The sequence below is a fragment of the Heterodontus francisci genome, chromosome 1, assembly GCF_036365525.1.
Source record: "Heterodontus francisci isolate sHetFra1 chromosome 1, sHetFra1.hap1, whole genome shotgun sequence".
NCBI classification, from domain to species: Eukaryota; Metazoa; Chordata; class Chondrichthyes; order Heterodontiformes; family Heterodontidae; genus Heterodontus; species Heterodontus francisci.
This window is the reverse complement of record NC_090371.1, coordinates 98,148,026-98,174,727: the sequence shown is the minus strand read 5'-3', so window position 1 is coordinate 98,174,727 and position 26,702 is coordinate 98,148,026. Positions and strand designations below refer to the sequence as shown.

The following is a 26,702-nucleotide window of genomic DNA, read 5'->3' as shown; positions in this document are numbered from 1 at the left end:
ATGACCTTCCTTCAATCATAAGGTCAGAAGTGGGGATGTTCGCTGATGATTACACAGTGTTCAGCGCCATTTGCGACTCCTTAGATACTGAAGCAGTCCGTTTAGAAATGCAGCAAGACCTGGACAATATCCAGGCTTGGGCTGATAACTGGCAAGTAACATTTGCACCACACAAGTGCCAGGCAATGGCCATCTCCAACAAGAGAAAATCTAACCATCTCCCCTTGACATTCAATGGCATTGCGATCGCTGAATCCCCCACTATCAACATCCTAGGGGTTACCATTGACCAGAAACTGAACTGGACTAGCCATATAAATACTGTGGCTACAAGAGCAGGTCAGAGGCTAGGAATCCTGCAGCACGTGACTCACCTCCTGACTCCCCAAAGTCTGTCCACCATCTACAAGGCACAAGTCAGCAGTGTGATGGAATACTCTCCACTTGCCTGGATGGGTGCAGCTCCAACAACACTCAAGAAGCTCAACACCATCCAGGACAAAGCAGTCCGCTTGACTGGTACCCCATCCACAAACATTCACTCCCTCCACCACCGATGCACAGTGGCAGCAGTGCGTACCATCTACAAGATGCACTGCAGCAATACACCAAGGCTCCTTAGACAGCACCTTCCAAACCTGCAACCTCTACCACCTAGAAGGACAAGGGCAGCAAATGCATGGGAACACCACCACCTGCAAGTTCCCCTCCAAGTCACACACAATCCTGACTTGGAACTATATCGCCGTTCCTTCCCTGCCGCTGGGTCAAAATCCTGGAACTCCCTTCCTAACAGCACTGTGGGTGTACATACCTCACATGGATTGCAGCGGTTCGAGAACGCAGCTCACCACCACCTTCTCAAGGGCAATTAGGGATGGGTAATAAATGCTGGCCTGGCCAGCGACGCACACATCCCATGAATAAATAATTTTAAAAATGTTGGCATGGGAGGAGCGATGAGACGAATCACACTTATCACTTATCACACTCTAAAGTAAAGCACCATATCTTTCAAAGAGTCACCACAAGTCAATGATCCTGTGCCATGTCCATTCAATTCAATGCACGTTTCTCAACCAAAACTAAAGCACTGTTTTCATTGCTCTCCAGTAATTCATTATATTTACTTCCTTAAAAAGAGGAAAGAATAGTCAGTTATCCCCTATGCAACGCTAGTTCTGATGAGAATTCAGAATTAGCAAAGAGGAAACAAAATTAAATGTAATGTTTGTGCTGATAAGAAATACCCTCCTTTTATAGAAAGTGTTACTATTTTAAAAAAAACTCACTATTAGTGTTAATCATTTTAGTGAACAAACACTTCAAGCATTCACACAATGTTATTTTGTTTATTATTATAAATGGGTTAATTCTTTTTGATTTTCAATTCGTTTTGTGGGATGTAGGCATCGCTGGCTCGGCCAGCATTTATTGCCCATCCTGAATTTGCCCTTGAACTGAGTGGCTTACTAGGCCATTTCAGAGGGCATTTTAAGAGTCAACCACATTGCTGTGGGTGTGGAATCACGCTTAGGCCAAAGCATGTAAGGACGGCAGATTTCCTTCCCTCAAGATCGTGAGTGAACCAGATGGGTTTTTTTACAGCAATCGACAATGGTTTTATGGTCATCATTAGACTCGCTTTTTAATTCCAGATTTATTAATTGAATTCAAATTTCACTATCTGCCGTGGATTTAAACCCGTGTCCATTCCTGCATTAAAGTACTGGATAGAGGAATTTTATGTGAACTCATTCATATCACAGTTCTTTCTAGGTTCATGATTCAATCCTTTGAAAGTTCTTAAAGCTTTTCACTTAACCACTTGAACTAGTCCTACGGCAGAGTGGGGGGCAATTTAATTACTTTCAATCAAGCAGCAAGGGCTGCAAGGAGACCAAGGGATAGATTTTAGGCTCCCAGTGCAAAGGTCTGCAGAACAGGAATGCATATTAGGAATTCGGATGTTGAGCCTATCACATGTCTGGGATTTTCCATCTATTAAAATCATGTCAGGCACTGATCTCCATACTGGTATTCCTGATATATGCCCCCATTGCACAAAGTTCTATGTCAGGAGTGCCAGTTCATAAAATCCAGCCCATATGTCTTAGTTGCGTAGACTGGACTTGTTTGCCTTTGAATACAGCAGATTAAGGGGTGATCTAATTGAAGTTTTTATAATGATTAAAGAAGTTGATAAAAAAAACTATTTCCTCTCGTGGGTCAGTCCAGAACAAGGGGCATGACATTGGCATTGGATCTAGGCCATTCAAGGGTGATGTCAGGAAATACTTCTTCACAAAAAGGGGAATGGAAATCTGGAGTTCTTGTCCCAGAAAGCTGTTGAGGCTAGGTCAATTGAAAATTTCAACACTAAGATTGAAAGCTTTAAATTGTTTACTTGTCCACTGGAATCACTTGCCCTGAGCAGGAAACACCAAACAGAGTTACTTAAATTCAATAGCTAAGAGGAAAAAAATTGCGAATTAGCTTTTTCATCACAGGGTTTAGTATCCTGGGAATGTTAGGATTTTAGGAATTTGGATGTGGAGGTCAGCATGTGACGTATTTTTCTCTATCCATTAAATTAATGAATCGAGAGTCATCCAGCACTATTGATCTCCGAGTCCAAATTCCTGCTATGAGTCCCTGTAACGTGAAGTGCTGTCTCAGGGAAATAGCTCCTAAAACTTGCTGATACAGTCAACCTGAAGCAGGCACATGAGTAATTTAATGGAAATATCAAAAAACATGGAAAATAAATGTCAAAAATGATCTCTAAACCGCAGGAATTTTGCCATAGCAATGATGCCATGATTAAAATAGGGTAGTGGAAGATTTAAGCTATACATGCTACAGTGTAAGATCCTTACTTAATCTCAAACGCAGTTACCATTTATGGGAATGTGGAAGTAACAGCAAATCAGGAAATGAATTGTAATTTTCAATACACATGCACCATGTTACAAAGCCACTATTTTTTTCAGATCTAATAGCGATGTTCATGAAGGTTATTTATTTTTTTATTCATTTGTGGGATGTGGGCGTTGCTGGCTAGGCCAGCATTTATTGCCCATCCCTAATTGCCCTTGAGAAGGTGGTGGTGAGCTGACTTCTTGAATCGCTGCAGTCCTTGGGGTGTAGGTACACCCACAGTGCTCACAGGGCAAATTCATTCTATATCACAGTTAACTCAAAAAGACCCCACCCGAAACAAAACTGAAAATCTAAAAATGGGCACAATTAGCAGCAAAGCATCCCCTACCATCAAGCAACCATCATCATTCACTTACACTAATTACATAGCATTTATGTAGCACCTTTAATATAGAAAATATCCCAAAGCATCTACAGAAGTATAACCAAAAAGAATGAATGCCAAGCAAAGGAGATATTAGGAAGGGTGACCAAAAGCACTGTCAAAGATGTCAGTTTTATGGACAATATGGACTGAGATAGCAGTGGGCGATGGTGGTATAGCGGTGAGCATGGCTGCCTTCCAAGCAGTTGACCTGAGTTTCATTCCCAGTCATTGCATTGGTTACCATTGTGGGAGTCATTCAAAGAGGAAATAGTGAGGGTTCAGAGCCAACATGTACCCGTTAAGGTGAAGGGTAGGACTAACAGACCCAGGGAACCCTGGATGTCAAGGGGTATAGAGAATTGGATCAGGAAAAAAAAGGGGGCTTACGGCAGATCCCAAGCACTGAAAACAGCGGAGGCACTAGAGGAGTATAGCAAGTGTAGGGTGACACTTAAAAAAGTAATTAGGAGAGCTGAGAGGGGGCATGAAGAAACACTGGTGGGCAAGAGAAAGGAAAATCCCAAGGTGTTTTATCAGTATATTAAGGGCAAGAGGATTACCAGGGAAAGAGTAGGTACCAACGTGGCAATCGTTTTGTGGAGCCGGAGGACATAGGTGAGGTTTTAAATGATTACTTTTCATCTGTGTTCACTGTGGAGAAGGACGATGTAGGTGTGGAGATCAGGGAGGGGGATTGTGATATATTAGCATTGAAAGGGAGGAAGTATTAGCTGTTTTAGCGGGCTTAAATGTGGATAAATCCTCAGGCCCAGATGAGATGTTTCCCAGGCTGTTATGTGAGGCAAGGGAAGAGATAGCAGGGGCTCTGACACAAATTTTCAAATCCTCTCTGACCACAGAAGAGATACCAGAGGACTGGAGGACAGAAAATGTGGTGCCATTATTCAAGCAGGTAGCAGGGATAAACCAGGTAATTACAGGCCGGTGAGTCTAACATCAGTGGTTGGGAAAATATTGGAAAGAATTCTGGGGGACAGGATTAATCTTCACTTGGAGAGGCAGGGATTAATCAGGGATAGTCAGCATGGCTTTGTCAGGGGAAGATCGGGTCTAAGCAACTTGATTGAATTTTTCGAGGAGGTGACTAGATGTGTCGATGAGGGTAAAGCAGTAGATGTAGTATACATGGATTTCAGTAAGGCTTTTGATAAGGTCCCGCATGGGAGATTGGTTAAGAAGGTAAGAGTCCATGGGGTTCAGGGCAATTTGGCAAATTGGATCAAAAATTGCCTTAGTGGCAGGAGGCAGAGGGTAATGGTCGAAGGCTGTTTTTGCGATTGGAAGCCAGTGACCAGTCGTGTACCACAGGGATCGGTGCAGGGACCCTTGCTGTTTGTCGTGTACATTAATTATTTAGATGTGAATATAGGAGGTGTGATCAATAAGTTTGCAGATGACACAAAAATTGGTGGTGTCCTAAATAGTGAGGAGGAAATTCTTAGATTACAGGACGATATAGATGGGCTGGTAAAATGGGCGGAGCAGTGGCAAATGGAATTTAATCCTGAAAAGTGTGAGGTAATGTATTTTAGGAGGACGAACAAGGCAAGGGAATTTACAATGGATGGTAGGACCCTAGGAAGTACAGAAAGTCAGAAGGACCTTGGTGTACTTGTCCATAGATCACTGAAGGCAGCAGCACAGGTAGATAAGGTGGTTAGGAAGACATATGGGATACTTGCCTTTAATAGCCGAGGCATAGAATATAAGAGCAGGGAGGTTATGATGGAGCTATATAAAATGCTAGTTAGGCCACAGCTGGAGTATTGTGTACAGTTCTGGTCACCGCACTATAGGAAGGATGTGATTGCACTGGAGAGGGTGCAGAGGAGATTCACCAGGATGTTGCCTGGGCTGGAGCATTTCAGCTATGAAGAGAGACTGAAAAGGCTAAGGTTGTTTTCCTTGGAGCAGTGAAGGCTGAGGGGAGACATGATTGAGGTGCACAAGATTATGAGGGGCATTGATTGGTTAGATAGGCGGAAACTTTTTCCCTTAGCGGAGGGGTCAAGAACCAGGGGGCATAGATTTATGATAAGGGGCAGGAGGTTTAGGGGAGAATTGAGGAAACATTTTTTCACCCAGAGGGTGGTTGGAATCTGGAACGCACTGCCTGAAAAGGTAGTGGAGGCAGGAACCCTCACAACATTTAAGAAATATTTAGATGAGCACTTGAAATAGCATACAGGGCTATGCGCCCAGTGCAGGAATATGGGATTCGAATAGTTGGGTGCTGTATGGCCGGCACAGACACGATGGGCCAAAGGACCTATTTCTGTGCTGTATAACTCTATGGCTCTATGTCAAGAGAGAGTTAGACAGGCGAAGGGGTTTAGGGAGGGAATTCCAGAATACAGATCCCAGAGTGCTGAAGCTGTCAAAATTGGGACAAAGGGGTCGATACGCATATCAAGAATGACAATGTCCATTTGAAAGCTGAAAGTTGTAATAAATGTCCCCTTATTCAGTCTGTGAAAAACCATTGTGATGTGAGTAATTGTCCAAAGATGCTGCTAGCTTAGATTGTGAGGGCAGTGATCACCTTCATTAACGGTGACATTCTTGTTTAATTACTTAATTGGATCACACAGCATTTGTTTACCTCATATAAATATCTACAAACAGTAATAAAAATAGAAAATGCTGCATTCAGCTAATTTAGTCAGCATGTGTGGCGAGAACAAGCAAGTTAATTTCTATTGAACCACTCAATAAAACTTACGCATTGTCGATAAATCCTGAGGAGTATTTGTCTATCCAGAGCATAATCATGCAGTATCATCAATAACCATTTCAATTCTTCAGAACTGAGAACTACGTATGTAGGAAATGGACAGCAGAACCATCAACATCTGAAAAAAGAAAATGCAAATTAACGTTGTGGGTATTGACCTTGCCTCAGAATTCATTGTTGTGACAAAGACCAGGATTTTACCAGTCCTCTGGATACAAGCTGGGAGGCGGGATGGTTGGTAAAACCGTGGTGGAAGGCATCGAGAGGGAAGCCACGGGATATATCGAAAGGTGGGAACAGCAGCGGCTGGGCCGCCCGCCAACTGCAGGTGGGCAGCCAATTAAACCAATTAACTGGCCCATTAATGGCCACTTTACGCCCTTACTGGCATTTTATCAGAGTTGGAACGGCCCCCCAACACCCCCTAGCCACAAGGGGAGAGTGCTAGGTACATCAAAGCAGCCTCCTAGTGGCTTCCCGGGGGATGGCCTTTTCATTCTGGATGCTCTATGTCCCATGGTGGGGACCCCCAGAGGCAATGGGCACCCCCACCCCCACACTCGGGTTGACCCCTCCAATCTCCGGGGCCTGTCTTCCTGGTCTTGGCATATTATGAAAGTTTCTTCCCGGCCCTCCCAGGGTGCCTCAAGTTGAAGGTGCCCTCTCCTTCTCCCTACAGCCTCTGCAGCAGCCAACTCTATTGGTGGTGCAGCCGAGATTGCTGAGCGGCCCGGCCCTCTGATTGGGCCTGCAGCTCAGACAGGGAGGCCGCAGTCTTTAACGGGACAGCGGATCTGGCGGCAACCACTTAATTGGCTGTCACTGCTAAAATCCCATCAGTGGTCCCACTGTTCACCCAAGCGGGCTCAGGAGCATATAATGCTCATCCCTAATTGCCCTTGAGAAGGTGGTGATGAGCTGCCTTCTTGAACTGCTGCAGTCCTTGAGGTGTAGGTATATCCACAGTGCTGTTAGGAAGGGAGTTCCAGGATTTTGACCCAGCGACAGCGAAGTAACAGCGATATAGTTCCAAGTCAGGATGGTGTGTGGCCTGGAGGGGAAGTTGAACGTGGGGGTGTTCCTATGCATTTGCTGCCCTTGTCCTTCTAGGTGGTAGAGGTCGCGGGTTTGGAAGGTGCTGTCGAAGGAGCTTGGTGAACTGCTGCAGTGCATCTTGTATATAGTACACACTGCTGCAACTGTGTGTCAGTGGTGGAGGGAGTGAATGTTGAAAGTGGTAAATGGTGTGCCAATCAAGCGGACTGCTTTGCACCCATCCAGGCAAGTGGAGAGTATTCCATCACACTACTGACTTGTGCCTTGTAGATGGTGGACAGGCTTTGGGGAGTCAGGAGGTGAGTTACTCATTGCAGAATTTCCAGCCTCTGACCTGCTCTTGTCGCCATGGTATTTATATGGCTGTTCCAGTTCAGTTTCTGGTCAATGGTAACCCTTAGGATGTTGATATGTGGGGGATTCAGCAATGGTAATGCCATTGAATGTCAAGGGCAGATGGTTAGATTCTCTCTTGTTAGAGATGGTCATTGCCTGGCACTTGTGTGGCATGAATGTTACTTGCCACTTATCAGCCCAAGCCTGCATGTTGTCCAGGTATTGCTACATATGGACATGAGCTGCTTCAGTATCTGAGGAGTCACGAATGGTGCTGAACATTGTGCAAACATCCCCACTTCTGACCTTATGATTGAAGGAAGGTCATTGATGACGCAGCTGAAGATGGTTGGGCCTAGGACACTACCCTGAGGAACTCCTGCAGTGATGTCCTGGAGCTGAGATGACTGACCTCCAACAACCGCAACCATCTTCCTTTGTGCTAGGCATGACTCCAACCAGCTGATTGGATTTGTTCTTTTTTGTGTACAGGACATACCTGGGCAATTTTCCACATTGCCGGTAAGGTGCCAGTGTTGTAGCTGTACTGGATCAGCTTGGCTGAGGTACAGCTAGTTCTGGAGCACAAGTCTTCAATACTATTTCCAGAATGTTGTCAGGGCCCATAGTCTTTGCACTATCCAGTGCCTTCAGCCATTTCTTGATATCATATGGAGTGAATCGGATTGGCTGAGGACTGGCATCTGTGATGCTGGGAACCTCAGGAGGGGGCTGAGATGGATCATCCACTCTGCACTTCTGGCTGAAGATGATGCAAATGCTTCAGCCTTGTCTTTTGCAATGATGTGCTGGGCTCCTCCATCATTGAGGATGGGGATATTTATGAAGCCTACTCCTCCTGTCAGTTGTTCAAATATCCACCACTATTCACGACTGGATGTGGCAGGACTGCAGAGCTTAGATCTGATCCTTTGATTGTGGGATCGCTTAGCTCTGTCTATCGCAAGCTGCTTTCACTGTTTGGCACGCAAGGTTGTAGCTTCACCAGGTTGACACCTCATTTTGAGGTATGCCTGGTCCTGCTCCTGGCATGCCCTCCTGCACTTTTCATTGAACCAGGGTTGGTCCCCCAGCTTGATGACAATGGTAGAGTGGGGGATATGCCGAGCCATGAGGTTATAGATTGTGGTTGAGTACGATTCTAATTTTAAAGGTTCTGTATGCAGTTTAATTTACTAATATTAAGTAATCCCAATGGCTCAGTGGGTAATTGCACTACTTGGTACAGAGACCAAGAAACTGCAATATTCATTGTCTGGTTTGTTTTAAGTTAGTAGATCTTAGCAAATTATCATATTCTCTCAGAAATGTCCCAAAGTACTTCACATACAATGAAATAATTTCAAGTGTGGTCACTGTTGTCATGACATCCAGTCCAGCACTATATGGAGGTCTTGGCATTCCAGCCTGCAACACTCAGCCCACTCAGCCAGATCAGTCCTATTTACGTTGATAGAGGGTAGAAATGCGTCTGAACCTGTTTTTAGGCCCAGAGTCGGCACTACACAGTCAGTACACACGCCAACCAGAAACCCTGTGCTAGTCCAAAATTAGGCCTCCTTTCAATAAGTTTAACACACTGCCAGTGTCTGCCGTACCTCCATGGGTAGCCCATCCATTTCAGGAAACTAACTTTGGGCTCTTGGCTCAGTGGTAGCAGCCCTAGGTAGGTGCTAATGGTGAATACAGCAGGTGGTGGGGGGGGGTTCAATTCAGCCGGCAGTAGCTCTCAGGAATGTTGTGAAGCTGGGAGGAGCACTGCTGCTCCTCCTGTCTCCATGTGAATCTTTTTTAAATTTGAACTTATCTTTTCAGTGGTGCCCGTATGTTTGGCTGGATCTATTCCTGCTCTGCTCTGGGCAGCCCAATTTCTAAGGGGGTCCTGAAACATCTGTTAGGCCCTTCATTAGCATATACGAGGGCACTAATGCCTGTTTTAGATTGCCCAAGCCCAATATGTTGGATGTTTCGCAGGCATCTTTGGGACACATTTGAAATAGGTAATTTTGCACTCATTTTCCATCAATGGGGCTAATTATTAGTGACTAATTTCTACTCCATATGGTCAATTTTCCTGACCCCTGCCACTCGGAATGCCCAGTTCCCTATGTGAAAAAGGACATTGCCATAGTTTTGGTCATGAGTTTTTTTCCCCCGCAGTTTGTAGACCTTCTTTTTACGTAGACTCTGTTTGCTGAGTAAATATACTTTGTTTGCTATAAGTCCTGCCGTAAGTTCTACCCAGCCTCCAGCTCATTGGCTGACACAGTGGTGTCAATAAACATTCTGATTTATTACTTGCTGGTTTTGCATTTTGTCAGCCTTGTGATTTGGAAAAGTCTGTTTTTAGCCATTATGCCCCATTGGTAAATATTGATTTAGAAATGTTAGTATCAGGAAAGATTTAAATTGACTGGATACACATACAAAGAGAAAGGTTCCCTCTGAACATGGCAGTCATTTTGCACAGAGTAATATCCAACAAACTGCAATGAGATTAACAATTAATCTGTTGTTGGTGGAGTTAGTCAAGGGAAAGTGTTTGGCAGGATCCTGAGAATACTCTAGGCTCTTAAAAGGATTTTTAACATTACCCTTGTCATGCTAGACCCCACCTGACAAGAATAAGGCACATTAATTTTGTCATGAACATTGATTTTTAATTGTTGTTACAGTGAGGAAATGACTTGTTAAACAGATCAGTCATGGCTGGAAAAATAACATTTACATACTAACAGACATCGAAGGTGAGGAAGCCCAATCCAGAGCCTGCTAAGGAGGATACAATCCACCAGCTGGTCACATGACTACCTGGCTAATCCAGGGTTTTATTTTGAACTGGCCACAGAAAGTTGGAAGGCAGAAAGCTGTTTGCTCCTGGACTGTGAAGATCTCTCCTGTCTGCTCCCATCTCTTCCTTACAAGCCTCTGAATCCATTGAAGACACATGAACCCCAAGAGACAAAAGTTTCCTACAGTGAACAAGGTTTAAGAAGAGTACTGGGCCCCAACGAAAAGCAAGATCTACGTACAATTAAGGACTCTACAGTGAGCTCGAAGAACCGTAACAACTCTTCAGATATTACCTCAAACCTTTCCACTTCATTTTTCTTCTGCTCATTTCTGTCTCTATTTGCATGTATGTATCGCGTATGCATGCTGGCATGGGGTGCGGCGTGTATCCATCGGCTTTAACCGAATTAGAGTTTAAGTTTAATAAATTTCAACTTTTCTTCTTTAAACCTAAGAAAACCTGTTCGTGCTGGTTTCTTTGTCTTATAATTGGAAAGCGGTGAACAAGGATTCACCAAGGGGGAGCTAAAAACACGGTGTGTTTAAAATTAAACCCTGTTACAGTTAGACCAGGTGAAGGCTGAAAGGGAACCCTAGACCTCTTTCTCACCTGGTCGTAACACCCTGAACCATGCAGGTGGAGCCTCAATTTAATGTCTTATCCAAAGGACAACGCCGTTGGCAATGTGGCACTCCCTCAGTTCCGTACTCATGTATCAGCTAAGACTATAAGAAAGAAAGACTTGCATTTATATAGCACTTTGCACAATCTCAGGACATCTTAAAGCACTTTACAATCAATGAAGTACTTTTTGAAGTGTACTCACTGTTATAATGTAAGAAACACGGAAGCTAAATTGTGTATAGCAAGGTCCCTCAAACAGCAAATGACCAGATAATCTGTTTTTGGGGTGTTGATTGAGGGATAAACATTGGCCAGGACTCTGGGAGAATTTCCCTGCTCTTCTAAGGTGGTTACAGGGTGACCAAGACTGGGAAATGAATATTCAAGGATATTCGACATTTAGGGTGGAAAGGCAAAAAGGAAAAGGAGGTGGGGGGGGGGGGGGTGCTCTTAATAAGGGACGAGATCAGTATATTAGTGACAGAGGATCTCAGATTGAAGGATCAAGATGTAGAATCAATTTGGGTGGAGCTAAGAAACAGCAAGTGCAGCAAACATTGGTGGGAGTTGTTTATAGGCCACCAAACAGTAGTGGTAATGTTAGACACGGTATAAATCAGGAAATTAGAGGTACATGTAACACGGGTAATACAGTAATAATGGGCGACTTCAATTTACATATAGACTGGGTAGACCTAATCAGCACTAATGCTGTGTAGGATGAATTCCTGGAGCATGTACAAGATGGGTTTCTGGAGCAGTACGTTAAAGAACAAACTGGGGATTTGGCTATTTTAGATTTAGTATTAGGTAATGAGAAAGGGCTAATTAATAACTTGCTGTAAAGCAGCCTTTGGGAAATAGTGACCATAATATGATAGAATTTTACATCAAGTTTGAAAGTGATATTGTTCATTCTGAAACTAGGGTCTTAAATCTGAACAAAGGAAACTATGAAGGTATGAGGGGAAAGTTGGCTATGGTGAATTAGGAAAATAGACTAAAAGGTTTGACAATAGACAGGCAATGGCTAGTATTTAAAGAGGTATTACATGGTCTACAACAAATATACATTCCTCTAAGACACAAAAACCCAACTGGAAAGATGAATCAACCGTGGCTAACAGAAGAAGCTAAATATTGCATTAGATCAAAGGAAGTGGCTGATAAGGTTGTCAAAAAAGTGGTAAGCACAAGCATTGGGAACAACTTAGAATCCAGCAAAGGATGATCAAGAAACTGATAAAGGGAAAAGTGAATATGAATGCAAGCCAGTGAGAAACATAAAGGCAGACTGTAAAAGCTTCTTTAGGTATGTGAAAAGGTAAAAATTAGCAAGGATAAATGTGGGTCCATTACAGGTAGAGACAGAATAATGAAGAATAGGGAAATAGCGGAGAAATTAAACAATTACTTTGTGTCTGTCTTCACGGAGGAAGATACACAAAATCTCCCAGCAATATTAAGCAACCAAAGGACTTGTGAAAATGAGGAACTGAAAGAAATTAGTATTAATAAAGAGGAAGTAAAAAATTAACTGGATTGAAGGTTGATAAATCCCCTGGACCAGATGAGCTACGTGTTAGAGTGTTGAAGGAGGTAGCTATAGAGATAACGGATGCATTGGTGGTTATCTTTCAAAATTTGATAGATTCTGGAAAGGTTCCTGCAGACTGGAAAGTAGCAAATGTAACCCTGCTATTTAAGAAAGGAGGGAGAAAGAAAATGGGGAACTACAGACTTGTTAGTTTGACATCAGTAGTAGCGAAACAGAATCTGTATAAAGGATGTGATAACTAGACACTTAGAAAATAGCGTATGATTGGGCAGAGTCAACATGGATTTATAAAAGGGAAATCATGCTTGATAAACCTGTGGGAATATTTTGAGGCTATTACTTGTAGCATAGATAAAGAAGAACCAGTAGATGTGGTGTATTTGGGTCTTCAGAAGGGAATGCAATGAAGGTTCACAAGACTAATCCCTGGGATGGCGGGATTGTCTTATGGGGAGAGATTGAGGAAGCTGGGCCTGTATTCTTTAGAGTTTTGAAGAATGAGCTGTGGTCTCATTGAAACTTACAAAATTCTTATAGGGCATGGCAGAGTGGAGGTAGAAAGGATATTTCCCCTGGCTGGTGAGTCTAGAACCAGGGGATGTGGTCTCAGAATAAGGGATAGGCCATTTAAAACTGAGACAAGGAGAAATTTCTTCACTCAGAGGGTGGTGCATCTTTAGAATTCTCTACCCCAGAGGGCTGTGGAAGCTCAATCATTGAGCATGTTCAAGACAGATATCTGGATACTAATGACATCAAGGGATATAGGGATAGCATAGGAAAGTGGTGTTGAGGTAGATGATCAGCCATGATCTTATTGAATGACAGAGCAGGTTCGATGGGCTGAATGGCCTACTCTGGCTCCCAAGTTCCTATTGTTACAAGTGTTTCCATTTTTTTGTTAAAATTTGAGAATTTATATTTTAAAACTGAAAAGGGATTTCATGGAACTGTAAACAGTTACTGGAAGGTTTGGACTGAGAGTAAACTGTAAACAGTTACTTGAAGGCACCTATTTGCAAATAAAAACACATCAGGGATTGTTTTGACTTGGAGAGATGTTTACAAAGAAGTGACAAGCCAAGATTTATAGATGTCATAAGACTGGACTTTTGGAAAGTTCTGGTTTCAATTTGAACTGTTTGGTGTTTCTGCCCGCACAGAAGAAGACAGCTCATCTCTCTCTTGAAAATAAACCCTGTATTTCCAATGTGGCAGATTCCCATTTCCTCCTATATTTGAAGGAACTTTGCATCTTTGAAGGAACCTTGCATCGAATGTGTGGGCACTGAACCTTGTTGCTGCCTTCCTGCTGTAAGATTTATTTGGAGCCTTCTGTAGCTGCATCTCGTGGAAAGCCTACCCACAGTGATCATCAACATCGCCTGGAAAGAACTGTTCTATTGACAGCCATTGACACCTTTGGGCTGCGTAACTAAAACAAAGTACTTCCTTCCTTTCAGCCTAAGTGTTTTTTTTTATTCCTTCTATTTCTTTGTAACAGCTGCAGACAAAAATCCTTGTATTTTTCCTGGTTAACCGATGTGTATGTATGTGTGTGTGTGAGGGTGAGGATAAATAAGGAGCTTTAATATTTCAATTTGTGTGTATGTTACTTTATTATTGGTTAAGACTTGGTTATAATAAATGGATAATTTTGTTGCTCATTGAAGAAACCTGGTCGGTGTGTTTTATCAGGGATGAAAATAGACTTAATGATTGACTGTATCGGTAACTGGGAAAATGTAAATATATGTTGTGACTTGTGGAGAAGTGGGACTGAATTAACAGTGCACTCCTCCCGCCTCATTCATAACACTATGTTCTTCAAAATAGCGCAATGGAATTTTACGTCTACCTGAGAGGGCAAATGAGGTCTTGATTTAACTTCTTATCCAAAAGACAGCAGCTCTAACACTGCGCATTCGCTCAGTACTGCACTGGAGTGTCAACCTAGATTTTGTGCTCAAGTCTCTGGAGTGGGTCTTGAATCCACAATCTTCTGATTTAGAGGTAACAGTGCTACAAACACAACTAAGCTGACAGTAGAGATACTATAATTAATCCCAGCACCTGCTGAGCTAGGGAGTTCCCAGAGAAAGATCAACAAGGGTTTCAACTGCTGGTCATTATTTTATGGATCTGATTGGAAAGTGTGTCCTTGTGGATGTTGAGTGAGGACATCAGGCTCAATCACCCTCTTACACTTATTATCTAAACTCACAAATAAAGAATGCTCACTTTGGCATTTTAGTAAATGGCTACCAATGAATTTTGATTCAAAACATAGCATCAAACACCAGCTTCAGGAGACAGAAAGAAAGCAAAGAAAATAACAATAATAACAATATTTTGAAGATATTGAATCTTAAGTTTTCTACTTCATTCTATCTACCATGAAAAGAATGTAAACCAATGCAGTACACTTATACTAAATTATTTTAACAAGCACAAACCTAATGATATTTACATGGTGATTATGCTGTACTTTTAAAACTAGAGTTACTCAAAAATCCAGTTCTAGGAGTGGTGAATAAGTACCTACATTCAGTCCTGAAACAAATTCTTTTGCCAGAAATTTTACCCTATTGTAAAAGTGCAAGTTAGATTCCTTACCATGAAATGCAACATGTGGCGTCAAATTGATTATCTTTCTGGCCAAAGTGCCAAATACCTCAAAGATACAATGAGATTACCAAAGTATTTATACCTGGTCCACATAATTCCCTAGAACCTTATCCAGCAATGCCTCCTTTCACTTTGGACTGGAAACATAATGCTGTAGAAAATTCTCCTGAACACACTCTAGGAACTCTTGCCCCTCCCTACCTTTTACACTACGACTATCCCAGTCTATATTCAGATTAAAGTCCCCCACTATAACTATTGTATAATTCTTGCACCTCTCTTTAATGTCCTTGCAAATTTGTTCCTCTACATCTTTCCCACTAATTGCTTATCTATAGACTAGCAATGTAATTGCACTTTTTTTGTTCCTTAGCTCTAGCCAAATAGATTCTGCGTTGACCACTCTGGGACATCCTCTCTCTCTCCAGCACTGCAATATTCTCCCTAATCAATACTGCCACCCCTTCCCCTTTCCTTCCTTTCCTATCTTTGAACATCTCGTACCCAGGAATGTTTAATACCCAATCCTTCCCTCCTTTGAGCCAGGTCTCCATTATAGCTACAACATCATATTTCTATGTGGCTATCTGCATGTGCAACTCACCAATCTTATTTACGATACTCTGCACATTCACATGCATGCATAGTAACCACAATGTGGACTTTATTACTTTCCCCCTCACTTAATAACTTACTATTTCCTACTCTGATGCTATCTGTCTCTCCCAGTGTTATGTGCACCTTGGTATACCTCTCTAATATTACCTCCTGGTTCCCACACCCCGGCCAAGTTAGTTTAAACCCTCCCTAATGGCATTAGCAAATCACCTCGCAAGGAAATTGGTCTTGGCTCTATTCAGGTGCAACCCATCTGGCTTGTACAGGTCCCATCTCCCCATGAGCTGGTCCCAATGTCCAAGGTATCTTAAGCCCTCTCTCCTGCACCATCGTTCCAGCCACACATTCATCTACTTTATTATCTCTATACTCATTTGTGCGTGGTACTCGGAGTAATCTGCAGATTACTACTTTTGAGATCATGCTTGCCAATTTCTGACCTAGCTCCCTAAATTCTGACTGCAGGGCCATATCGATCTTTCTACCTGTGTCGTTGGTACCGATGTGGACCACGACTGCTGGCTGTTCACCCTCCCTCCTCAGGGTGCTCTGCAGCTGTTCAGTGACATTCTTGACCCTGGCACCATGGAGGCAACACACCATGCTGGATTCACATCTGTGCCCACAGAAGCGTCTGTCTGTTCCCCTATCGAATCTCCAATTACTATGGCTCTTCCAGTCTTCTTTGTGACCCCCCCCCCTCCATCCCCACCACCACCCCTTTACAGCTGAGCCACCCCTGGTGCTATGGGACTTGGCTCTGGCTGCACTCCCCAGATAAACCATCACTTCCATCAGTATTCAGAACTGAATACTGGTTGGAGAGTGAGATGCATTCAGGGGACTCCTGCACTACCTGCCTGTTTCTTCTCAACTGTCTGGTGGTCACCCATTTCCCCTCTCCCTAAATACTCTTAAGCTGCGGAGTGACCACATCTATAAATGTGCTATCCATGAAATGCTCAACCTCAAGGATGCGCCACAGTGACACCAGCTGCTGCTCCTCCTCTGAAACCCGGAGCACGAGCTGCTGCAACTGATGACATATGGTTATCCAGGTCATGAGAAGTGTCCCAGAGTTCCCACATAGCACAGGATGTAAACTCAAGAGGATGGAGCTGCCCTGCCATTCCTCTATCTTCTTCCTCTTGGCATTTCTTCATGGACGAAGATTTTGGCAAGGTTGTATTCATCAGTTGCAGGCCCGCTGGTGGCTAGTAAAGCCTATCCGTGACCGACAGATTCTCCCACAGTGGGTACAAGTGAAGGTGTAGTTGCTGCTGGAGGCAATTGAATCTATCCTTCTACTCCTTTTTTCTTTCACGCTGGTTCTTTGCTCAGTCTCAAAGGTGTCTCTGGCCCTCCTGATGTAGCATCTCCAGGCATCATGAGCTATGGCCTGCACTTCCCACTGGCAATGGTCGATGTGGCACACAGAGAGGGACTTCTTCAGAGAGTCCTTGAAACATTTGTGTGGAGCCTCTCTGTTCCTTTTACCAGTGGTCAGCTCTCCATACAACATGATCTTGGGCAGGCGACTGTCGTCCATCCGGGTAACATGACCCGCCCAACGCAGTTGGATTTGCAGGAGGATGGCCTTGATGCTAGTGATGTTGGCTGTTTCCAGGACTTCAATGTTTGTGATGTGTTCCAGCCAGCAGATACTGAGGATGCTGCGGAGGCAGCGCTGATGGAAGCGCTCTAGAAGGCATACATGATGGCAGTATAGGACTCATGACTCAACACCATACAAAAAGGTGGTGAGGACTGCAGCTTTGTACACTTTGAGTTTGGTCTTTGCTTTGAGGCTGTGGTTGCTTCACTATCATTTGTAGAGTCTGCCGAATGAACTGTTTGCTTTTGAGAGCTTTTGTCCACTTCCTTGTCTATGGTGGCATCAAACGAGATGACACTCCCCAAATAAGTAAATTGCTTGACGGCATTCAGCTCGGTTCCCTCGATGACAATGCTTGGTGGTCTATATTCTTCTTGGGGTGCAGGCTGATGCAGGACTTCAGTTTTCTTTAAACTGATTTTTAGTCTGAAGAGTTGTGCCGCCTCGGAAAAATGTATTGCTAAACGTTGCAGGTCTGACCGGGCCAGCAGAGCACAGTCATTGGCGAAAAGAAGTTCACAGATGAGTTTTTCTTGTGTCTTTGTGTGAGCCTGAAGACACCTAAGGTTGAAAAGGCCTCCATCAGTCCAGAAGCATACATAAACTCTCTCCTTTAGGTCTTCCGTTGCCTGCTGCATCATCATGCTGAAAAAGATAGTGAATAGGGTTGGGGCCAGCTGCACGCCATTGGAGATACAGAAGGGACTCAAGAGGTCGTTGTTTTGCTTGACTTGTCCGTACTGATTTTCATGAAATTGCTTCACCGTGGCCAGGAACCTGGGGGGGGAAATTCAAGTTTTACAAGGATTTTCCGAAGTCCATCTCTGCTCACAGTGTCGAATGCATTGGTGAGGTCTACGAAAGTGATGTACAGGCCTTTGTTTGGCTCACAACACGTTTCTTGTAATTGTCTGAGTGCAAATACCATGTCTGTGGTGCCTCTGTTTGCTCTGAAACCACACTGGCTCTCCGGGAGGTTTTCATCCACAATGGTAGGCACAAGCCTGTTCAGAAGTATTCTAGCCAGGATCTTCCCAGCAATAGAAAGGAGGGTGATCCCATGGTAATTGGAGCAGTCTGATTTTTCTCCTTTGTTTTTGTACAAGGATATGAAAACAGCATCACAAAGATCCTGTGAAATCCTGCCCTGTTCCCAGCAAGCCATGAAAAGCTCATGCAGCTTGGTCTATAGGGCAGGGCCACCATGCTTCAAGGCTTTGGGTGGAATTCCATCGGCTCTGGGGGCTTTGTTGTTCTTCATCTGGTTGATGGAGGTTACAGTTTCCTCCAGAGTTGGGCTCTCATCCAGTTCTTCTTTGACAGGCTGTTATCTGATGCGATTGATGGCAGCATCATGCACTGTACACGTGGCACTGGAGAGAGTTTCAAAGTGCTCGACCTGCGATCCAGGACTGACTCCTTGTCGGTGTGTAGCGTCTTGCTATCGGCACTCCTGAGGTGGTTTTGGGTTTGATATGATGGTCCACAGACAAATTTTAGTGTTTCATAGAAACTTCTTATGGTGCCAGTATCAGCATACAGTTGAGTTTTTTCCGCAAGTGCAATCCACCAGTCATTTTGGATGTTCCTCTCTCTATTAGATAATAAACCTTACTACTACTAATAAACCTTACTGCTTAAAAAGAAAGACTCACCAGCTACTCACTTCCCTACTGCTGATGTCACTTAAACCTAGTGAAGTTCACTGAATGTTTTACTTAAACCTTACTTTTTCTTTTAAATTGAAATGTTCAATTTTCCAGCTGCTTAGACTAACTCCCTAACTTTGGAGAAAGGGAAACAAAGCTACAATACCCACCAGCCAATCAACACATGGTCTTCCTGTGATGTCTGGAGCGGGTTGCGAGTCCAGTGGGGAACCCTCGTGCATTTGGCAGGAAAGCAATTGAGGTGATTGGAAAGGCAATAAAGAGCCGTAAGAACCAATTAAGAAGGGAAAGGGAAATTTACTGGAATGGTTCGAGGGAGGAGGGATTTTAGCTACAAGGTTAGGTTGGAGAAGCTGGGATTGTTCCCCTTGAAGCAAAGGAGATTGAGGGGAGATTAATTAGAGATGTGTATGATTATGACAGGTTTAGATAAGGTAGACAAAGAAATTCTATTCCTATTAGTTGATGGTACAAAGATTAGGGGACATAAGTTTAACGTTTTGGGCAAAAGCTGCAGGGGGAATGTGAGGAAACAGTATTTTTTTACTCAGCAAGTGGTATTGACCTGGAACGTGCCGTCTATGAGGGTAGTGGAAGCAGAGATGATGAATGGTTTCAAAAGGAAATTGGATGGACATGAAGGAAATAAACTTGCAGGGCTACAGGGATAGAACAGGGGAATTGGACTGGATTTCTCTGCAGAAAGCTGGCATGAACGTCATGGGCTGAAGGGCCTCCTTCTGAGCCATAATAACACTGTGACTCTATGAATCTTCTTAGCAATGAATTCCTTCTTTCCTAACAGTGCTCAGCTTCCATGCTGTGCCTGCACCTCACCATGGTCACAGAGATAATTGCACAGTTGGAAGAGCTTCTTCAGAGAAACTGACAAGCTGTGCAGTCTTTGATCAGTTACACTGAGGAGCACCAGTCATGGCCATTGAGATGCTGCTGTTCAAAGCACTTCTCTCAGAGAGTGCTTTCACTGCTTGACAGGTGATTGACAACTTCTTGGAAGGCACTTCAGCTGTGTAGCAATTCACTCCCCTTTAACTACACTTCCCTGCTGACAGCCTTTACCATAGTGTGGAAGCAGCTTATGCAGCTCCACCTTCCACCTCTGCTGAGGAGCAAGAGCAGAGCCCACACCACTGCCAACTACTCCAATAGTACCAGGAGCAACACCACCAGCTGCCTTATCAGCTGCATGCCCCTCCACATATGGGGTGGGCAGATGGGATGGACACCAAGATCCAGCTGGAAGATGAGACCCCTGACACAGGGTCTACAGGCAGAGAGAGGATCAGCTCTCTCAACTTGCCTGAATACCAGTGCCTCAGGAGACTCAGAATTTCACAGCAGGTTGCTGCTGGCATCTGCAGCCTCTTGGAACAAGATCACCTTGCTAGTGGATCAGGTAGGCAAGCATTGCCGTGGTCCTCACGATGCTTGTTAATGGAGGGCCAGCACCCACATCAAATCTCCCCCTTTCTCCCCTAACCTGGTCTCTGCCTCTCACCAGGTTGCATGCTGTCTTCTCCTGCAAGAAGGGAAAGCAGAGAGGTGTGAGTGTTCGTAAGACTTGTGCGAAGGACACCATTTATGAAGGATCACTGTGAGGCATGAGTGTGAGAGGGCAATAGGCTGAGGGTTAGTGTGAGTGCTAGCTGCTCAGATGGGGATGTGAGGTGCCTGGAGAGAGAGGAATGAGTGGACTTGTAAGGTGTCCTGAGGCATCCTTTGCAGGAGGATGCTGTGCAAGTCAGATTGTGGTGCATGGCACCTGAAACTGTTATGCCACTCACACCTTCATGAGGTTTTTTATTCTTTCATGGGATGTGGGCATCACTGACAAGGCCAGCATTTGTTGCCCATCTCTAATTGCCCTTGAACTGAGTTGCTTGCTCGGCCATTTCAGAGGGCAGTTAAGAGGCAACCACATTGTTTTGCTTCTGGAGTCACATATAGGCCAGACCAGGTAAGGATGGTAGATTTCCATTCCCTAAAGGACATTAATGAACCAGATGGAATTTTATGACAATCGATGATCGCCTCATGGCACAATTAATGAGATTTTTATTAATTAACTGATTTTAAATTCCACAAGCTGCCATGGTGGGATTTGAACCTATGCCTCCAGGGTTTTAGCCTAGCTCTTTGGATTACTATTTCAGTTGTATTACCACTATGCCACAATCTCCTGGATCCACTTGGTGCTCTGTCTCTAGGTTGTAGGTACCACACTTCTGCAGCTGACTTCCTCAGCCACTTACATCCACCCCTGCTTGGAGAGGTTGTGTCTTCCTCCCATCATTGGGAAAGATCCCCTCACTGCAGCCCCTCAGGCCCCACAGCGGGACCTCCAGGTAAGAGTGAGAGATCCGGAGAGCAGCCTTATCAGGTCGACCCTCCATTCCTGTAATTTCAGTAGCCTCCAAAATCCGAGTGCTGGTGAGCCATTTTAAACCATGCCATGGTCCCTTTAACTAGAAAGCCTTGCTTTGACTGTTCCAGAAGTGGGATGATAATTCTAATGAAAGGTCACTGACTCTGCTTCTCTCTCCACAGATGCTGCCTGGCCTGCAGAGTATTTCCAGCATTTTTCTGTTTTTAATTCAGATTTCCAGCATCTGCAGTATTTTGCTTTTATGATAATTAGCTTGCTCTGGGAAAGAGCAACAGCAAGGTCAGCAAATCAGTGTAGGTTTCGGACCCAAAAATATTCCCATTGTACCAGCAGTGACCTTGCCTATACTTCCTCACACCTCGCTTCCTGTAAGGCCTCTATTCCATTCTTCCAGTTTCTCCATCTCCGTTACATCTGTTTGGACACTGCACCCTTTCATACTAGTGGTTTCAATATGTCTTCCTTTTTCCTCAACTGAGGAATCCCCCCGACTGTGGTTGACAGAGCCCTTGATGATATCCATTCTATTTCACACAGTTCTGCTCTCACCCCTTCCGTCCCTCTCAGACCACAATAGGATTCCCTTTTCCTCACCTTCCACCCAACCGTATTCAATAGATCATCCTCTGCCATTTCCAGCATGATGCCACCACCAAACACATCTCCCCCTCCCCTCCCCTTTCAGCATTCTGAAGGGACTATTCCCTCTGCACTACCCTGGTCCACTCCTCAAACAACCCCAACACCCCCTCTCCTTACCACGGCAGCTTTCCATGCAAGTGCAAGAGATGCAACCACTGCCCTTTTACCTCCTCCTTTCTCACCGTCCAAGGCCCTAAACACTCCTTCCAGGTGAAACAGTGATTTACTTGCAATTCTTTCAATTTAGCGTTCTGTATTCGTTGTTCCTTTTCTTTGCTTTTGGATGGCAACTATTCAGGATCCTGCCATTCACACCTCCTCTAGACATATCTTTTGTTTCTTTACTTGTCCCATTAACACACCCTTTGGCTCTGTACCATGAAAATTTTCGTCATTTACTCTCCCCACCCTCCACTCTATCACAGACCTTCCCTGTTGTTCTTCTTCCCACCATGCCCCCTGTCACTTGCACACCAAACACTATTATATTTCTAACTTTTCCCAGTCCTGATGAAAGGTCACAAACCTGAAATGTTAACTTTGTTTCTCTCTCCAAAGATGCTGAGTATTTCCAGCATTTTCTGTTTTTATTATCTAATGTGAAAAGATTCTGCCCTCAGTGTCTGAATCCTGTTTATAGTCATGCATTCCAACAATAGTATTAGCTTGGCTAAGATAGTAGCACTCTCATCTCTGAGCCAGATGGTTGTGGGTTCAAGTCCCATTCCATGGACATGAACACAAAATCTAGGCTGCCAATCCAGTGCAATGCTGAAGGATTTCTATACCATCAGAGCTGCTGTCTTTTGGATGAGAAGTTAAATGGAGGCCCTGTTTGCCTTGTTGGGTAGATGTAAAAGATCCCACTACACTATTTTAAACTTCTCCTGGTGTCCTGGTCGACATTCCTCTGAGGCTCAAAGATTTATGTGGACTCACTTAGGGCTAGGGTCTTCTTTGGGGCAGAATTTGTAAGGAGCATCCAGGAGGGCTTCTTGAAATAATATGTATGTAGATAGTCCAACTAGGGATGGGGCCATACTGGACCTGGTATTGGGGAATGAGCCCGGCCAGGTGGTCGAAGTTTCAGTCGGGGAGCATTTCGGGAACAGTGACCATAATTCCATAAGTTTTAAGGTACGTGTGGATAAGGATAAGAGTAGTCCTCGGGTGAAGGTGCTAAATTGGGGGAAGGCTAATTATAACAATATTAGGCAGGAACTGAAGAATTTAGATTGGGGGCGGCTGTTTGAGGGTAAATCAACATCTGACATGTGGGAGTCTTTCAAATGTCAGTTGATTAGAATCCAGGACCAGTATGTTCCTGTGAGGAAGAAGGATAAGTTTGGCAAGTTTCGGGAACCTTGGATAACACGGGATATTGTGAGCCTCGTCAAAAAGAAAAAGGAAGCATTCATAAGGACTGGAAGGCTAGGAACAGACGAATCCCTTGAGGAATATAAAGACAGTAGGAAGGAACTTAAGCAAGGAATCAGGAGGGCTAAAAGGGGTGATGAGATGTCATTGGCAAACAGGATTAAGGAAAGTTCCAAGGCTTTTTATACGTATATAAAGAGCAAGAGGGTAACCAGGGAAAGGGTTGGCCCACTCAAGGACAGAGAAAGGAATCTATGTGTGGAGCCACAGGAAATGGGCGATGTACTAAATGAATACTTTGCATCAGTATTCAGCAAAGAGAAGGACATGGTGGATGATGAGCCTAGGGAAGGGAGTGTAGATAGTCTCAGTCATCTCATTATCAAAAAGGAGGAGGTGTTGGGTGATTTGCAAAGCATTAAGGCAGATATGTCCCCAGGGCCTGGTGGGATCTGATTAATAGGTTCGCGGACGACACAAAGGTTGGTGGAGTTGCGGATAGTGATGAGGATTGTCAGAGGATACAGCAGGATATAGATCGGTTGGAGACTTGGGCGGAGAAATGGCAGATGGAGTTTAATCCGGACAAATGTGACGCAATGCATTTTGGAAGGTCTAATGCAGGTGGGAAGTATACAGTAAATGGCAGAACCCTTCGGAGTATTGACAGGCAGAGAGATCTGGGTGTACAGGTCCACAGGTCACTGAAAGTGGCAACGCAGGTGGATAAGGTAGTCAATAAGGTATACGGCATGCTTGCCTTCACCGGTTGGGGCACAGAGTATAAAAATTGGCAAGTCATGCTGCAGCTGTACAGAACTTTAGTTAGGCCACACTTAGAATATTGCGTGCAATTCTGGTCACCACACTACCAGAAGGACGTGGCGGCTTTGGAGAGGGTACAGAAGAGGTTTACCAGGATGTTGCCTGGTCTGGAGGGCATTAACTATGAGGAGAAGTTGGATAAACTCGGATTGTTTTCACTGGAACGACGGAGGTGGAGGGGCGACATGATAGAGGTTTACAAAGTTATGAGCGGCATGGACAGAATGGATAGTCAGAAGCTTTTTCCCAGGGTGGAAGAGTCAGTTACTAGGGGACATAGGTTTAAGGTGAGAGGGGCAAAGTTTAGAGGGGATGTGCGAGGCAAGTTCTTTACACAGAGGGTGGTGAGTGCCTGGAACTTGCTGCCGGGGGAGGTGGTGGAAGCAGGTACGATAGCAATGTTTAAGAGGCATCTTGACAAATACATGAATAGGATGGGAATAGAGGGATACGGTCCCCGGAAGTGCAGAAGGTTTTAGTTTAGGCAGGCATCAAGATCGGCGCAGGCTTGGAGGGCCGAATGGCCTGCTCCTGTGCTGTACTGTTCTTTGTTCTTTGTTCTTTGAATGTTACTGCCACTTATCAGTCCAAGCCTGGATGTTGTCCAGGTCTTGTTGCATTTGGACGCAGTCTGCTTCAGTATCTGAGCAGTCGCGAATGATGCTGAACAATGTGCAATCATCAGCGAACATCCCTACTTCTGACCTTATGATTGAAGGAAGGTCATTGATGAAGCAGCTGAAGATTGTTGGGCCTAGGACACTACCCTGAGGAAATCCTGCAGTGATGTCCTGGAGCTGAGATGATTGACCATCAACAACCACAGCCATCTTCCTTTGCACTGGGTATGACTCCAACCAGCAGAGAGTTTTCCCCCTGATTCCCATTGACTCCAGTATTGCTAGTGCTCCTTGATGCCATGCTCCATCAAATACCGCTTTGATGTCAAGGGCAGTCACTCTCACCTCACCTCTTGTGTTCAGCTCTTTTGTCCATGTTTGAACCAAGGCTGTAATGAGGTCAGGAGCTGAGTGGCCCTGTTGGAACCCAAACTGAGCATCAATGAGCAGGTTATTGCTAAGGAAGTGCCGCTAAATAGCACTGCCAATGACACCATCTATCACTTTACTGATGATTAAAAGTAGACTGATGGGGCGGTAATTGGTCGGGGTGGGCCTTGGCCTGCATGAGTAAGCACACCATGTTTGGGATGTATGGGGCCATGCAGAGATAGAAATTGGGACAGGACCTGATTCCACTGGGTCTTTTCCATTTGACATCTGTCAGCATTTCTACCAAATGCGGGGATCTGCGCTTCATGTGTCAACCATCCTACCCCTCCCCTAACTTCCAAGTGAGCTTCAGTGCAAGAAGCAGGACTGATGGGATGATGTAATTCATTTATCTAGCAGTTAAGTGGAAGTCAAATAAACATATAAGGAAGAAAGGAATGAGGTTGTGCTGATGGGGTGTGATGAAGAGGGGTGGGAGGACACTCTCAGGGAGCAGAAACACTGGTATGGACCAGTTGTGCCGAATAGCCTGTTTCTGTGCTCTACACTCTATGTCGTTTTCTGGAATTCTTGCCAGTTCCCCCTCTGTTGCTTCCAGCACTATGTACACCAGCATGAAGCAGACATATTCTATGGTGGAATATAATGGTGGAAGTGGGATCCGTAGCAGTTTGGAAAGGCTAGATTCCTTACAAAGCGATGGGTTGCTAGAAAGCAACCAGTCTACTTGAAAACAGGCCACTTATTTACAATTTGAGAAATCTTCGGCCAGCACAGCTGGCATTCCACAGTAGCTGCATGGCTCTGCAGTCAGGTAACTCCCCCTTATCAAGCAGGTACCTGCCCAACGTGTGCTAGTGCCTTGATTCTGGGAAATCAGCTAAGGTGAGGGATGCAATGTGCCAGCAGCTGGAAGTTCAGCTTTGCCGTGTTCACAGTGATAGATTGTGGACATGTGGATTGCCATTCCCATTTGTCTTGGTAATTCTATATTTTATATTTTTCAGTATTCCATGGTTTACAGTCAGTTATTTCTGTTGCCAATACTTTTTTAAATCTTTCTGCAATGAAAACATTTACTCTGAATTTCTATAGGGGTTGCCTTGATCTTCTGTCATAACTTCAGCAAGAGATTCAAAAAACCCCCTGGAGAAACAGCATACAAGGACATTTTCAGCTATTTACGTCATTTCTTCAGTGTGTTCGACCAGATCTCCCAAAGTTATAATGAGAGATTTAGATAAACCAAAGTTATAATGAGAGATTTAGATAAACCCCATGGAAATTAAAGGTCACTGTTTCCGTTTGGGTAGCTGACATTGTCCTTTAGCTGTTAGAATAGGGAATCCCCAGGAGTGCGTGTGTCAATATTTGCAGTGTCTCCAAATGTATCATTTTTAGCAAAAGTCCCCACACTGAAGTTTGAAAATCTTGGCTCAGATATAGAAAATAG

The 26,702-nt window shown here is 44.3% G+C and overlaps 1 protein-coding gene across 5 annotated transcripts in view; it reads right to left on the bottom strand.

Annotated features, from left to right (window-relative positions):
- The window catches only part of LOC137371164 (interleukin-6 receptor subunit beta-like), a 111,587-nt gene that overhangs the window by 76,254 nt on the left and 8,631 nt on the right, over window positions 1-26,702 (bottom strand). For 4 of the 5 annotated variants that reach the window (XM_068033253.1, XM_068033235.1, XM_068033272.1 and 1 more), the window contains exon 2: window positions 6,054-6,183. In XM_068033253.1, the coding sequence (XP_067889354.1) occupies window positions 6,054-6,057 (4 nt within the window). In that variant the 5' untranslated portion in view covers window positions 6,058-6,183. Of the gene's footprint in view, window positions 1-6,053; window positions 6,184-10,881; window positions 10,998-26,702 lie in introns of all 5 variants that reach the window. The other variant, XM_068033245.1, reaches the window with a different exon arrangement.